Below are 16,582 nucleotides of genomic sequence, written 5' to 3'. Positions count from 1 at the left end.
CTCTCTCTCTCTCTCAAAAATTCAATAATTTTTTTAAAAACAGGGAAAAATAAAAGTATTATAAAATGATTCCATTGCAAATAAATAAATAATGTGCATATATTTTACACTTGAAAGTCTGTAGAAACACATTTATATCAAAAGCATGTGGTAAAACTGAGGGACTGATTATTTTCAGAAATAGGGCTATAGTCTAAAAAATAAACAGAATGCTCACAGGAAGAAAGAGTCTATATGGGAGGGTTGGGGGAGAGGCAGAGAAGAAGAAGAAGAAGAAGAAGAAGAAGAAGAAGAAGAAGAAGAAGAAGAAGAAGAAGAAGAAGAAGAAGAAGAAGAAGAGAGGAGGAGGAGGAGAGAGGAGGAGGAGGAGGAGGAGGAGGAGGAGGAGGAGGAGGAGGAGGAGGAGGAAGAAAGGAAGGAGACAGAAGAAAGGAAAGAAGAAAAAGAAAACGATGAGAAAATCCTAAGGCACACAAATAAAATGTAGTGTTATCAATGACTATTAATGGTTTTGTTAGGGCAGTGTGTTAATTAAACCATTAAAATGTTGTAATTGTTGAGTGTGTAAAATGACTATGTGAGATATAGCTAACAACAAAGCACATAGCATATACAGTAGAGAAGCATTATCAAAATTATGAATCATGGCACTTTATACAGTTTGGTTTGTGAAAGATAATTGTGAATTAAACTGTTGACAATATTTATGAAAGAAAATTATAAATATTCTTATTAAAATGTTGCATCAATAACAGAAAAGTAAAAGTGAGTTTTCAGGCACAACTTGGAATTAATGCAGTAATAACTGGAGAACATATTTTTAAATAATACGATTTATTTAGTAAGAGCTTTGACAACAGACATAAACACTCGTAATAGTGAATGTGATAATTATAATTACTTCTCCACAAATTGCCTGTATATTGTCCTTCATATAAATATTGGCTCTAATTATATCCTAGAGAATATGATTTAGATAAAAATATAAGTTTTTCTTTTAAAATATAAGTTAATACTTTTTCTGGAGAGAGGGCTTTAAAAAGAAGATAGATTCTTATCTGTGTAGCATTATCTTTGAAAGTGTAAGGGAAGTTGGATTTCTACATATAGCTTACTAATTGGATTGTAAATTTTTTCCTTTCTAGTCAAATAAGCATTAGTCATAGCAGAGGCTGGGTAGAATCTGGCAAGAGATTGATCAATATGGCAAGCAAACCATCTAGAGATTACGTATTTATTTTTGGTAGTCGAAATCACATTTAAATATATATATATTTTTTACTCACCTGATAATATGTTTATTAATTTGAGAGAGAGAGAGGGAGAGAGAGAGAGATATATGAAAGAACCATTGATCAGTTGCCTCCAGTACACACCCCAACTGGGGATCAAACCCACAACCTAGGTATGTGCCCTGACTGGAAATTGAACTGGCAACCTTTTTTGGTGTAAGGGACGATGCTCCAACCATCTGAGCCACCCAACCAGGGGTATAAAAGTATTTATATTTTACAATTATAAAGATAATTCATATGTGTTTCAGAAATGTTGAAAAATTTAAAACCATAAATAAGAAAATAAATCACTTACATTTCCACTAGTAGAGAAAATTGTTGATATTTTGCTGTATATTTTCCCAGTTGTGCATGTCTATATTAATATAAATGTGTCTCACAGACTTTCAATCCTGATTTTAATTTAAATAAGATTAAAATTTTGGGAACATTTTTCATTTCTAGACAAGTTTAGATTTTAAATTTGGACTACAGGACTTCTGCTTCTGGCCAAGATGGTGTAATAGGAAATTAACTCCTACATGATATACCTTAAAATACAGATGAAATATGTGAAAAAACAACTTTCAATTTATTGGACATCAGGCCATAAAGGACAGTGATCTCTAAGAATTGGAAAACAAATAAGTCCTACGATAACCCAGTTTATTGCCTAGGAAGATAATGCAGACCACAGTGCACAGAGGGAGAGGCTGGACAGTAGCCTTGAGTTGAGGAGTTGGAGCTAGTAGTCCAGGAAGGCTAGAATAATGGAGAGAAAATTGCTGCACCAAAAGAGAACTCTGGAACTCACATGGGTACAGAAATAGTACTTGTTTCCATTAGTCAGATTGGAAATCCTCATAATCCATGAGTCATTGGAGTACTTGGAAGGTTTTTGCCTTCATAGTGAAACATTGTTGAAAAGTTAGAAGGCCCTCCACGTTTTTTGGTACTCAGAAGCTACCAGGTAAAGCACTAGCAGAGAACAGTTGGGGACAAGGCTAGGAATGAAGGAAGAGACAGGGATTGTTGTCATCAGGAAGGAAGTTCCAGTGAAAAATCCTAACAAAATCTCAAGGGGGATAGTGGGTTGCAGGGAAGGCAGCTAGTCTCATTCTGATAATAGAAATTAGATGAGTGGGTAGGACAGTATGTAACTGTGTGTGTCTAGGTCAGTGGTGGGGTAATGAATTGGGGAACAAGAAACAGGATGATAAGGTATGCTGGGTATGTAAATGTTGTGGGCTCACAAGTTGTTGGCAGTGCTGGAAAGCCAGGCAACAAAACTGGGATTCAGCACATTGGGCAGAATGGAGTCTACAAAGATGGATGTCTGTGCAGGGGCCTGACGAAGTCCATGGCCGAGGAAGTGTCCTCTAGTGTAGAGCTTTCCCAGCAGTGCTCAGAGAGATCCCTAGAATTCTGTGGTTAGGTGCCAGGGCCACTGTCCCTGAGGGAGAAGAAAGGGTACTAAGTGAACAGGACTCCTGGATTATAATCTTTACTTCAACCAGATTGCTCTGTCTTACTTGTGTTCATGGATTCAGTTTCTTCGAAAGCTTCTGTTGGAACATGGGATCCACATCTAAAATTGTAATTTTGCAAGTGCCAACTTTTTCTAGTGCCTACTATGTGATAGGTACTTTCAAATACAGTGTCTCATCTTGTTTTCAAAGAATTCTGTAAATTTTAGCACGGATTCCTGCACTGTCCTTTGCAATAACCTCTATAATCTCAATAGCCTGAGAATCTTTTCCTCCCTTATGATGTATAGTCAAAATGGTAACTGGTGAGTCTCTGCTACCCTCCATATGATGGAACATTCCCCAACAACTGTATACATGCCATCAGGCATACTGCAAACCAGTATATTCTTATGGGGCAGATATACTTACAAGAGGCAGTGGAAAGATGGTAATTCTTTTTTCTTTTTAAATTAAAGTTAATATGCCCACCAAGAAACCGTTGTTCATCTCCTAGGAGGATTCCAGGGCTTTAGGGATTCAGCCCCTGTAGACGTCTGCTTATACTGTGATTTCTATTGTGTTTCCTCATTTACCACTTATAAAGAAGGCTTTGGTTTCTGACCATCTAGGTAAGCTCATTCATATATTGATGTGATCAGTGGTCTGTTTCAAATAAGACATCTTATTAGAATCCTACTGCAAATATCTGGTTTCAAAACCCCTCACTAACTTCAGAGTTATATCCCAAAAACCAGTAGATCATATGAAAACTAGACTATTCACCAGCCTATTTGAAAAACAACTTGAGAATTGTTTAAGATGCTAGGAGGGATACCCAGGTATCTAAATATCCTCCAGGTGCACTTTTTACTGTGGCTCCAGAAAGAGGCATGCAACAGCCAGGAGGCTTCTGCAGGTAGTAGGATGTTCAATGTCGGGGGTAAGTAGGTAATCTTGGGCTGTTTCTCTGGGAGCAGGGCATACAGTCTTCAGAGGAAGAGGAAATGATAAGCTGGTCAGCAGGCCAGGTTCCATAGTTGTATAGGAGGACACATGGAAAAAACCAGGGGAAGGGTGCCATAATACAGGAAAGTGCTGGGACTGGATAAAAATGCCAGCACCTGGGCAGGGTCAGCTCTCAAGAAGCCCTAGGGCTCAGGAAGGACTGTAGGTAAATAAAGCCCCCAAATAACCCCCAAACTGTGTTTGCTTCTCCTTGTCACCTTCCTTCTTTAGGCCTGCTTCTAGTACATTGGCCACAGGGCCCTTCTTTTTGTTGCCTGAAAAACATGGAATACTAGGAAGAGATATGAAGAAAGAAATGAAAGGTCTGTCTCAGGCTGGGAGGGGTAGGAACAGCCTAGGCCTAGGTGAATTGAGGACTGAAATCTAGTCCTAGTCCTGTCACTTATTAGGCATTATGGTCTTGTGCAAATTGCCAAGTGCTAGGGGTTTTAGGTTCTTCATCTGAGAAGTGGGTTTGATAAGCCCTGACTTGAAGGACTGCTGGAATGTATGTAATGTAAGTAAAGCATCTTGACAAAGCCTCACATTGATTGGATCTTTAATAAAAAGCAGAAATTTCTAATATGATTTTGACTCCAGACTCTATCACTTGCTTCTCTGTGATTGTGTGTGTGTGTTCCATGACATCTCACAGAATATGCATCATTCTAGGACAAAAGATACCAACTGAGCCAAACGTTGTATATCAAGGGTGGGGAATCTTTTTTCTCCCAAGGGCCATTTGGATATTTATAACATCATTCTCAGGCCACACAAAATTATCAACTTAAAAATTAGCCTGCTATGTTTGGACAAACATTTAATTAACCCTTAATGTCTTGGCAGGGCCAGACCAAATAATTTCGTAAGTCTTATATGGCTCACGGGCCAGACGTTTTTCATCCCTCTTGTAAATATAACTCAGTAAATTTTCCTTGTTTGTGGCTATATTAATTTGGATATGAGGAAGTCTTCCTCAGCTGAATGCAACTCAAAACTCCTGGAATTTTTCAGCCATGGGAGACCCCAAGTAGGGCTGTTAGAGGCATCCTCCTCCAACAGAGCCCTCATTTTATTTGCTTGATGGAGTGGCTTTGATGGCAGTGGAGGAGGAGCAGGTTCTCTGGGAATTTTGGGGAACACTTGGTGTTCCAGCGGCAAGCACAACCTCTGCGGACTAAAGGGTCCCAGGTTTGATTCCAGTCAAGGGCATATGCCCGGGTTGTGGGCTTGATCCCCAGTAGGGGGTGTGCAGGAGGCAACCGATCAATGATTCTCTCTCATCATTGATGTTTCTAGCTCCCTCTCCCTTCCTCTCTGAAATCAATACAAATATATTTTAAAAAGAAGAAATGAACCATTGAGCTGGGGCTAACATTTATTAACATTTAATTTTGCATACATTCTTTAATTACCCAAACAAATCCAGGTATATATCTTTAAATTTACAAAACAGCAGACTAAATGGAATATAGGAATCCTAGGATAACCATCTTGTACATTTTCCCTCTATTTCTTGAACTCATCTATTTCATTGCTGAGCACTTTTACATTTCTAATTCCTATTCCAATGCCATGATATCCTGCTCCAGATCACAAAGTAAGATGGAAAGTTCCCCAGTTTGTTTTGTAGAACAGCAAAATTATTATCCTTAAACCTGTTAAACAGCACTAAATACATAACCAATGCCATTCATGAACCTAGGCTCTGAAGCTAATAATTCTTTTAGGAGGCAGCACATTTGAAACATACCAAAAAGAAAAAAAAAAAAAGAGAGAAAAATCTGCAATTCATCCATCCACTAGTTAGAACCTTGATTTCCCTCTTTAAACACCAAGTTGAGAACCTTCCTCAGACTTCACTCAAGACAGGAGAAACTACTGGATATGACACTGGAACTTTTACTATCACTGGTGGCAGCTTTGGCCTCAGCTCTCTCTCTTTCATCTTTCAATGCATCCTCATACCAGCGTGGGAGAGCAGTGGGTTCATTACCAGTGACCCTGGTGAAAAATTTCAGGACTTTCATCTTGGTGGTTTCAGCATGGGCTCTTGGACCACACAGGAACTCGTAGCGTGGAGGATCACTATTGGGCACCTGCTGGTATTCCAGGTACTTTTCCTGCACTAGATCTTCAGAGATGAGCTTCCTCGGCTCCCCATAGATGAAATCATTCTTCCCAGCATGCACCCCAATCATATTCAACACTTCTCAGATTCTCTCCTCTCAGGCACGGTTTCTGTGCATGAAGATTATGCCCAAGATAAATATCAGTAGGCCGGTCTTGGGCATGCCTTGGTCATCACTCAGCATCTCATCATAGGTGAGGTCTAGTAATTAGATGAGCACGTAGGAATGGCTGGTGGGGTCCACTTCCTTCACTTCAATGCCAAAGACAATCTCCATGCACTCACAGGCTTTCTTGAAGACCACTGGGAAGTGATCCTTGTGCTCTCTGATGATACTCTCTAGCATTTCTGCCTTTGTGATGGGCTCCTTTGTTACATACTTGATACTCAGGAAGTGCACCAATTCAGACACCTTATTTTGTAGCACTTCAGTGAACAAGGACTCGGGATTTGGTGGAGCCTGCAAGGTGGTTGGACCCTTTTCTTGGCTGCTGGAGTCCTCATTTGATTTGCTTGATGGAGTGGCGTTGATGGCAGTGGAGGAGCAGCAGGCTCTCTGGAAATTCTGGGGAACATTTGGTGTTCCAGCAGCAAGCACAACCTCTGCGGTGCCCTGAATCAAAGGAGAAAGAGAGGGGGAGGCAGCTCCCTCCTCAGTTAGAGCAACTTGTGCAGCCATGAGGCTTGGAGCCTCTGTTTGGGCCTGAAGGCTTTGTTTAGGCTTGGGGCACTGACTCTTCTTACTGGGAGGCATGATGATTTGTGTTGGGGGCAGCAGCAAGAGTGTGTGCCGTAGGTTGGGTGATGGGGACTAATGGCCTGAGGGAGAAAGGAAGAGTGTGGGAAACACAATCTTGTAAACTCTGACAAAGGCTGCCTTAACAAGTCTTCCCTTGCTTAGATAGTGCTATAGGAGTCTCCTGATTGGCCTGTTCCCTAAGAACCTTTAGGAGGATCTGAGCAAGCTCCTCAGGGTGTAGCCAGCTTGCAGAGCCTATAGATTCCAGGTAAGACAGTAGGTTATGTGTGGTCAGGCACTGTGGTATCCCCTCTGTTCTGGTGTGAGTGGAGCCCTTGGTAGATATTCTGAATCCTGACTTTGGATGACTCTGGGCACTGCCTAGGCTTCTTCTGTTCTTCTGACTTGAGGACACATGATTCAGACCATATCCCTCACCCATCCTCCCCCTGCTGGGGATTACCTGAGCCCCTGTAAGGGGAGATGAGTGTACATTTCAGACTGTAGACTGTAATCACAATCTTTACCCTTCTCCAGTGCTGACAGGAGTGGGGGAAAGACTTTTAGATATCCCCACTATTCTGAGGTGGAAGGTACCCTCAGTGTTCATTCAAGGTTCTCATCTTTCTCTTGTCAAAGCCTGGACCCCACCGCTCTACTGGCCTGAAACAAAACTCTCAGAACAGGAGCTCACATTCCTGAGATCTATAGGACGATGCAAAGGGCATCACACTTGGCCACACTTACCCAGCAACACCCACCACCCCGGTTTTACAGTAAAGGCTGGATGAACTTGTGGGGATCCCTAGAATAGAGGGATCATTTTGGTCCTTACCTTGATGCCTGGAAGGGCCTGGAATTCCTCCCTCTGTTGACGTGTGGTCACCCTTCTTAAACCAAGGCTTCACTTCCCTGAAACAGAAGAGGAAGTGAGGGGGTTTCAGATTTAATCACTATGCCATAGGTCCTATCATAGCTGACTGGAGGGACTTGGCCCTATCTGTTTTTGAGCAGAAAGTCCACCCCACTCTCTAACCTCAAATTAATTCCTGGAGAGCTTTAGACATCCCTCTTCTGAAAAGAGTCCTACCCCTTGAGACCACCAGGTGAGAGTGACATCACACCTCATCTGGACATTGTGCATCAGGGAAGAAGCAAGGCAGGGAAGGGGCCTTATATCTCCAAGTGCTGAGGAGGGGTGACCCTGAATCCTCATTCAGTGTCTTCACTTTAACTCCAGGAAGAGCCTTAGGCTGATATAAAATTACCTGGTCAGACCTAATTCTTCACTACCCTGAGACCAATGACAAAATTGAGAAGAGACCACATCCATCCATCCCTGCTTAAGATCTCCCAGACCTGACAGCAGGGGCTGAATTCAGTATGTTCTGGTATGGTAGGTACACTTAGTCATCCCTTAGGTATTGAACTCAATCCTCAGTAGGGGCTGAGGCTCCTCCCTCTGGTTACTTGAGTCTGGCTTTCTCAGACAAAGATCTTCACCACTATGAGACTTCCTCCATCCAATGCTAGCTGAAAATGAGGGGAGACTCAGACAGACTGACCTGCCTGGGGGACTACCAGGGCTGACAACAGGGGTAGGGCAGGTTTCTGTGGGGACCCCTTTGTTTGAAGTGGGAGTTACCCTTAGGCATTCAGAAGGTATTCATATTTACTCCTGTCAGGGCCTGCATTCTTTCCATTCTGCTGACTTGAGGATGCATCCTTCAGGCCAAGGATCTGTCTCCCAGAGACACCAGATAATGAAGTGAGGGGAGGGCAGGAGATTGGAGGAGGATGCCTCTAACAGCCCTACTTGGCGTCTCCCATGGCTGACAGCAGGAGCAGGATAAGGCTAGTGATCCCTCTATCTACAGGTGAAGGTACTCAGTACTATCTCAGATCCTCACTTTGACTCCTGGCAGGGCTGGGGCTCCTCCCTTTGTTGGCCAGGGGTTGCAACTCTCAGTCCAAGACAGTCATCTCATTAACACCACCAAGAAGAGAGTAAGGCTGGGCCTGAGCCTGACAGGCCTGGCTGGGGTCTAACAGAACTAACAGCAGGAGCAGTGTGGTATCTGCACAACTCCCTCTGTGTTCTACCTTGATAGTTATCCTCAGTCCTCTTCAAGGTATTTACTCCTGACAGGACCTAAAATTGTTCCTTTTTGCTGACTTGAGGATACTTCCCTCAGACAAAGGCCCCCAACTCCCAAAGATGCCAGGCAAGGTAGTAAAGAGGGCGGAGGGGATATCTGTGCCTGACAGCCCTGCCTGGGACCTCTCAGAGCTCTGAGAAAGGGCAGGTTTCTGTAGGGTCCTCTCAGCCCAACATAAAGAGCCTGGGGCTCTTCCCTTTGAGCCCCAGAAATTGAGGCATTTAGACCAAGGTCTAGAACTCCCTGAGATCCCCGATTTGTAAATGGGGTAGAAAGGAGATATTCAACCTGACAGCATTTTCCGGGGTCCCCAGGCCTGCCGATGGAATCCAAATGAATTTCTGTCTAGATACCTCTAGGTTCTGTGGTATACCCACATTCCTTCCAAGGAATTTATATTTAATCCTGAAAAAGCAGGCACCCTATCCCTTCTGCAGACCCGAGATTACGGCCCTCAACCAAAGCTCCTATATGCCCATAAGCAACCCACAAGGAAATATAGAGCATTACGTTGTGGGAGGCACTCTGTCTAAACGCCCTGGGCCTCTAAAAGCTGAGAGCAAGGATGTATGTCTGTGTGCTCTTTTCTGTATGATAGGAGGTTCCCTCAGCCCTCCATAAGGTTCCTCTCCTTATCACCTAGCAGAGCCTGGGACACATCCCTCTGAGGAGTCAGAGTCCTAACCCTTCAGAAAAAAGTTTCACTTTCCTCAGACTCTCAAGATGGCGCCTGGATACAAAACATCCTTGGCCCTGCCTGGGAATTTCCAGGGCAGACAACAAGGACAAGATGGGGGCGGGGGAGGGGAGCTCCTTCTCTTCGAAGAGAGAGCTCCCTCCAGTTTTTTCTCAGAGTCCTCACCCCTCAGAAAAAAAGTCTTACTTTCTTCAGACTCTCAGGATGGCGCCTGGATACAAAACATCCGTCTCCCTGCCTGGGAATTTCCAGGGCAGACAACAAGGACCAGGCAGGGTCGGGGGGGTGGCACTCCTTCTCTTTGCAGAGAGAGCTCCCTCCAGTTTTTTCTCAGTCCTAACCCTTCAGAAAAAAGTCTGAGGAACTCTCAAGATGGTGCCTGGATACAAAACATCCTTGGCCCTGCCTGGGAATTTCTAGGGCAGACAACAAGGACAAGGCAGGGTGGGGGTGGGGTAGGGGGGGCGCTCCTTCTCTTTGCAGAGAGAGAGCTCCCTCCAGTTTATTCTCAGTCCTAACCCCTCAGAAAAAAGTCTCACTTTCCTCAGACTCTCAAGATGGCGCCTGGATACGAAACATCCTTGGCCCTGCCTGGGAATTTCCAGGGCAGACAACAAGGACAAGGCAGGGTCTGGGGGGAAGGGAATTGTGGGGGGTTCCTTCTCTTTGCAGAGAGAGCTCCCTTCAGGTTTTTTCTCAGAGTTCTCACCTAGCAGGTCCACACAGTCCTCCCTCTGAGAACTGAGTCCAGCAGGAAGCTACTTCTCCCTCTGACTCCCAAGAGGGAAGTCCATACTCGTCATTTCCGGAACTCTGCCTGAGTATTACAGGATGAATGCAGGGACAGAACCTGACTGAATGAGGGCCACTTCTATATACGGTGGGAGGCTCCCTCAATCCTCCTTTTGGAGCCTCCCCTTGAAACCTGACAGGACCTGAGACTCCTTCCTCTGATGAACTGAGTGCAGCCCTCTCAGAGGAAATCTCGCCTCCCTCAGAGTCCCAAGGCAAAAGTTAGAACACAAAACATCCTGGTACTCTGCTTTGCATTTCCCAGGGCTCACAGTAGGAGCTGAGGGGGATGGGTCCCACTCTACTTTGGATGGAAAAATTATTCATTACTTGCCTTGATTTCTACTGCCTGAACCTCCTTCCTCTGTCAACCTGAAACCTCACCCCTCACATCAAGACCCTTACCTCACCAAGACTGCCAAGACAGGAGTGAGGCAGGGCCTCAGCATGACAGGTTTACATGGAGTCTACCAGACTGTCAACAAGGACAAGGTTGGTTTCTATGTGGCTCCCTATGTATTGGGGGTTTCCCTCAGTCTTTCACAAGGTATTCATATTTTCTCCTGACAGGGCCTGCACCCTCTGCCTTCACAAGTCCCCTACCTGCCTGAGATGCACATCACAGAAATATAGAGGGTGTGGATGGAGGCGCCTGCCTGGGGCCTCCCAGGGCTGAAAGAAGGGCTGCATTTCTATGGGGCCCCTCTGGCATGGGTAGATAAATCATCCCTCTATAAAGGTTCTTACTTTGATGTCTGGCAGAGCATGGGATTACTCCCTCTGCTAACCTGAGTCTTGCCCCATCATATCAAAGCCATCACCTCCCTGAAAATGTACCCCATCTACTGATAGAAGTCAGAATCTGCCAGATCTGGCCCTCATGGCCCATGGTCTCCCAAGGCTAACAGCTGGGGTAGGATGGGCCTGGGACCAGTCTCATCTGTGATCTGAGTTCTTAGTCCTCCCTCAGGAACATCATCTTGCCTTGACTCCTGGCACTGAGTTATCCTCCTCCCTCTGTGAACCTGAGTCCATCCACCTCAAAGCAAGAGTGGAAGACAGTAGCCCAAACTTTTCATCTTGGCACATGCAGTTAAGACAATAAATTTGTAAGTTATTTGAAGACAGTTGACATATTGCTGATATTCTTAATCTAATAGGAAAGTTTTAAAGTTTCCTCCATAAAGATCTTGAGCATTTTTGTAAAGCTTCTTATTAGGTAATTTGGATTTTCATGCTGTTATCAATGGGGTATTTAAAAAAATTCACAATGCATTTATTATCCTACACTTTGACCATTTTCCTAGAGACAATTCAATAAAAGGTTGCAGTGTCAATTAGAGCAAGGGCAGTACCTTTATAAAGTTTATTTTAATTTTTCCAGTTTTATTGAGTTATACTTGACCAAAATTGGGTTTAAAGTGTACAATGTGATTTTAAATATGCATACGCATTGTGAAATGATTATAACTAACTAATTAGCCTACCCATCAATTCACATGGCTACAATTTTGCGTATGGTTAGAACATATAAGGTCAACTCTCTTGGAAAATTTCAAATACTGTATATATAGTAAAACTCTTGATTTTGTGCCCTCAGTTTAACGGACTTTGGATTTAATGGACAAAATTTCCATTCCATATGTCATACGGGAAAATTAACCCTGTTAATATTATAATGCTTTTTTAAATTTTTTCTTTATTGATTAACGTATTACATATGTGTCCTTATCCTCCCATTGTCCCCCTCACCCCTCCTCACTCATTCCCTCGCACCCCTGTCCATTGGTTAGGCTTATATGCATGCATAGAAGTCCTTTGGTTGATCTCTTCCCCTTATTATAATGCTTTTAACCAATATTTGCTTATAAATAAATTAACAGGTAATTTTTTTGTTATTAATTCACTTGTTATTTTTATTTTTTGGTTAATCCTTACCTGAGGATATATTTCCCATTGCTTTTCAGAGAGAATGGAATGGAGAGAGAGAGAAAGAGAGAGAGAGAGAAACAACAATACCAGAGAGACATATCAATTGGTTGCCTACTGCAAAGCCCAATGGGGGCGGGGGAGTGAACCTGCAACCCAGGTACATGCCCTTGACTGGAAATTGAACCCACATGCCTTTGGTGTGCAGGCCGATACTCTAACCACTGAGCCATGCTGGCCAGGGCTAATTCACTGTTATTTTTAACAAATTTTAGTGAATAACTAATATGTTGAAAAAAACATTGTAGTAATTTTGCCTTCATAAATAACTGTTACAGATCTACAAATGTAGTCTACATATTTAAATCCAAGAGTCACTGCTCATAAACAATGTTCAGCAAATGATTAGGATGGGATCACACCACATCGTGTGGTAAATGGTTCTGCTGTAGGGTGCTAGGACTTTATGCATCATTTTTTTTTTGGGGGGGGGGGGCTTAATCCTATTTATTTATTTATTTTAGTCATTATTTTTTCTATTACAGTTGACATACAATATTATGTTCCTTTCAGGTGTACACCCAGTGATTAGACATTATTTAACTTATTAAGTGATCATCCCAAAAAATCTCATTCTCATCTTACATAGTTACTAGAATATTATTGACTATATTCCCTATGTTGTACTTTCTTTTTTCATACTAGTCAGAGTGTTTTATTTAAAAAAACAAAATAAAACAAAAAAAACTTAATCAGAAAGTCTGATTAAATTCAATATTAATTCAAGCTCTCAAAAACCTATCGGGGAAAGCCAATAGGTACATCAGAGAAAGCAGGCAGCAGGCTGACAATTCTTTGGTGGAAAGGCAATTGCATACCTATACAACTGCCCTAATGATTATCAAGCCCAAGTTTTGTTTTTCAAAAATAGGTTTCAAGATCTACTAAAGAAATCATACAGACCTCCCCAACAGTACAAAACATTAACAATAAAGTTTGAGGATATAGGAAAAACCAAATATGACAATACACTTGAATTACTTATAAAATAAGCCTTTCAACCCCAGAAAACAAAAAGGGGACCTCATGAATGGTAACACACATAAAATAAAGGCTAATAGCACACAGACATTTTCCCAATGACTAACTAAGCTTTAAAATGACAGGAAACTATTAACAGGTAGCTTTTCTTCTTCTTATCAGTCAATATAAAATTAGGGTAAATTTTTTCTCCTCAAATTACTATCATTTCTTCTTTTGTACCGTCTCCCTAATTTTCTCTAACAACATTTTTCCTTTGGTTTGACCAGTTGAGCTCAAAAGGTTTGGAACCTAAAGTGAGTATCAACTCTTATTGGAATAACACTTGGGAAATGCAATCCTGGAAAAGGCAATTTGTAACTGAAGTGGTCTGACAAAGTAAAGCAGCCCTTCTCTATTGAGTGTCCCCCATGCAATCACCAGGCTAATAGCTCCTCTCCTGGCCAGATCACATGACCCAGCATGATAATGGCATGATCCCTGGTGAGGTACTGAGGAGAGCTATGTGCACAAGCATCCATCCATTTAAGCTTTCAATAAATACAAAGCATTGTTTAAAACCATGTCAGTAGAATAAATAAGAGATGCTGCATCTCTATTGGCCTGTTTTGCCTCTTGAACTGGCTTGGAGTACTGTTCATGACCCGGAAGACACAATAGTTAGTTAGTTGCCACTCCAAGCTCTTTAGACTTCAGTACCACCCGCTTTTCAAGCCTCAGCACCTTTTTTGCAGCGATAATGCTATTCTTCATTAGCATCACCACTATCATGGGACCAACACCCCCAGGGACTGGAGTTATGTAACTGGCTTTTTTCCGGACTTCTTCAAAATCCACATCTCCAACCAACTTGGGTTTAGCAGTGATAGGATCCTGAATTCTATTTATTCCCACATCAATGACGACTGCTCCTTCCTTGATCATATCTGCTGTGATCAAATTTGGAATGCCTGCAGCAGAGATCACAATATCTGCAAGAATGGTATGTTTCTTCAGCTGCTCTTTGGGAGTGTATTGGTGAGATATTGTAACAGTGGCATCACCTCCAGGATGTTTGTGTACCCCATCTGTGTGTAGCAACATTGCAATGGGCATCCCAACATTTTTGGACCTTCCAGCTACAACCACATTCTTCCCTAGGGTGGGAATGCCAGTTCGCTTAATTATTTCCCACACACCCCAGGGGGTAGCTGGTAACATGGAATACTGGTCCAAACACAGTTGCCCCACATTAATTACATGGAAGCCATCAACATCCTTGTCTGGAGAAACAGCATTGCAGATCTTCCTCTCATCTTTGTGCTCAGGAAGCAGCAGCTGAACAAGGAGGCCATCGACGTTATCATCATTATTTAGCTTATTGATTAAGTTCAACAGTTCTTCCTCTGAAATTGAAGCGGGTTTCACAATTGTCTCACTGCTGATTCCCACATCTGCAGCAGCCTTGGTTTTGTTGAGGACATAGGAATGACTTGCAGGATTCTCGCCAACCAGAACCACGCTCAGGTATGGCCATTTGTTGCCCGCTGCCACCCAATTTTCCACCTCCTGCTGCACTTCCTGCTTGATCTTCTGGGCAAGTTTCCTTCCAGAAATGACAACAACTTCATTTCGAACAGCCGAGAAATTGAGTGGACAATGTTGGAAGCAGCAGTTCTGTGCGGACCGGAGCAGCCGAATGGCCAATGTGGACATGAGGGATGAAGCAGCCATGCCCTGCACCAGTGTTGGAGCCTCCCCTATGCTGTACTTTACACACCCATGACTACACTATAACTACTAATTTGTACTTTTACCAGTAGATCCCTTCACCTTTTTCACCAATCCTCCCATATCCCCTCCCATCTGGCAACTGTCAAAATGTTCTCTGTACCTATGAGTCTGTTTCTGTTCTGCTTATTTGTTTATTTTGATTGTTAGATACAATCCTATCTAATAAAAGAGTAATATGCAAATTGATCATCACTCCAAGACACAAGATGGTCACCCCCATGTGGTCAATGATGGCTACCCCCATGTGGACACAAGATGGCCACCACAAGATGGCCTGCAGGGGAGGGCAGTTGTGGGCAGTTGGGGGGGACCAGGCCTGCAGGGGTGGAAAGTTGGAGGGAACCCAGGCCTGCAGGGGAGGGCACTTTGGGGGGACCAAGCCAGCAGGGGAGGGAAGTTGGGGGGAACCAGGCCTGCAGGAGACGGCAGTTGTGGGCGATCAGGCCAGCAGAGAGGGCAGTTAGGGGTGACTGGACAGGCAGAGGAGGGCAGTTGGGGGAGACCAGGCCTGCAGGGGAGAGCAGTTGGGGGAACCAAGCCTGTAGGGGAGGGCAGTTAGAGATGATCGGGCCGGCAAGGGAGGGCAGTTAGGGGTGACCAGGCCTACAGGGGAGGGCAGTTAGAGGTGACCGGGCCAGCAGGGGAGCAGTTAGGCGTCGATCAGGCTGGCAGTGTAGTGGTAAGGGGGTGATCAGGCTGGCAGGCAGAAGTGGTTAGGGGCAATCAGGCAGTGGCAAGCAAGCAATTGGGAGCCAGCAGTCCTGGATTGTGAGAGGGATGTCCAACTGCCCGTTTAGGCCCGATCCCGATCGGGCCTAAATTGCCCTCCCCTGCAGGCCATCATGTGGTGGCCATCTTGTGTCCACATGGGGGTAGCCATCATTGACCACATGGGGGTGGCCATCCTGTGTCTTGGAGTGATGGTCAATTTGCATATTACTCTTTTATTAGATAGGATTGTATCTAACAATCAAAATAAACAAATAAGCAGAACAGAAACAGACTCATAGGTACAGAGAACATTTTGACAGTTGCCAGATGGGAGGGGATATGGGAAGATGGGTGAAAAAGGTGAAGGGATCTACTGGTAAAAGTACAAATTAGTAGTTATAGTGTAGTCATGGGAGTGTAAAGTACAATCTGGGACCCCTTGAGGGATGTCCGACTGCCTGGTGGGATCGGGCCTAAATGGGCGATTGGACATCCCTCAAGGGGTCCCAGATTGGAGAGGGTGCAGGCTGGGCTGTGGGACAACCCCCCATGCACGAATTTTGTGCATCAAGCCTCTAGTTGTTAATATATATGTATTTATTGCCATTTTATTATTCATATTCTAATCTTTTTGTTGTTCTTCTTAAAGAAGACAGTTTAACATTTTATGTAATACTGGTTTGGTCATGATGAACGCCTTTAGCTTTTTCTTATCTGGGAAAATCTTTATTTGAGCTTCAATTCTAAATGATAGCTTTGCTGGGGAGAGTAATGTTGTTTGTTGGTTCTTGCTTTTCAACACTTTTAATATTTCTTGCCACTCCTTTCTGGCCTGCAAAGTTTCTGTTGAGAAATTAACTGT

General features: G+C 43.5%; 1 protein-coding gene and 1 pseudogene across 2 annotated transcripts; both read right to left on the bottom strand.

Annotated features, from left to right (window-relative positions):
• Nucleotides 1-5,607: 5,607 nt before the first annotated feature.
• On the bottom strand, nt 5,608-6,633 carry LOC308239453 (putative MAGE domain-containing protein MAGEA13P; annotated as a pseudogene). The gene has a single exon. The product of its transcript is annotated as a putative MAGE domain-containing protein MAGEA13P (transcript).
• Nucleotides 6,634-13,896: 7,263 nt separating this feature from the next.
• Nucleotides 13,897-14,949, bottom strand: LOC308240637 (bifunctional methylenetetrahydrofolate dehydrogenase/cyclohydrolase, mitochondrial-like; the record flags this gene model as incomplete). The annotated part of the gene is made up of 1 exon (XM_080653972.1): nt 13,897-14,949. The coding sequence occupies one exon, from the start codon at nt 14,947-14,949 to the stop codon at nt 13,897-13,899; it is 1,053 nt and encodes a 350-aa protein (XP_080510098.1).
• Nucleotides 14,950-16,582: the final 1,633 nt, after the last annotated feature.

This window comes from Plecotus auritus, assembly GCF_963455305.1.
Source record: "Plecotus auritus genome assembly, chromosome: X".
NCBI lineage: Eukaryota > Metazoa > Chordata > Mammalia > Chiroptera > Vespertilionidae > Plecotus > Plecotus auritus.
The sequence above is the reverse complement of the archived record's forward strand: the minus strand, read 5'-3'. Positions and strand labels throughout refer to the sequence as shown.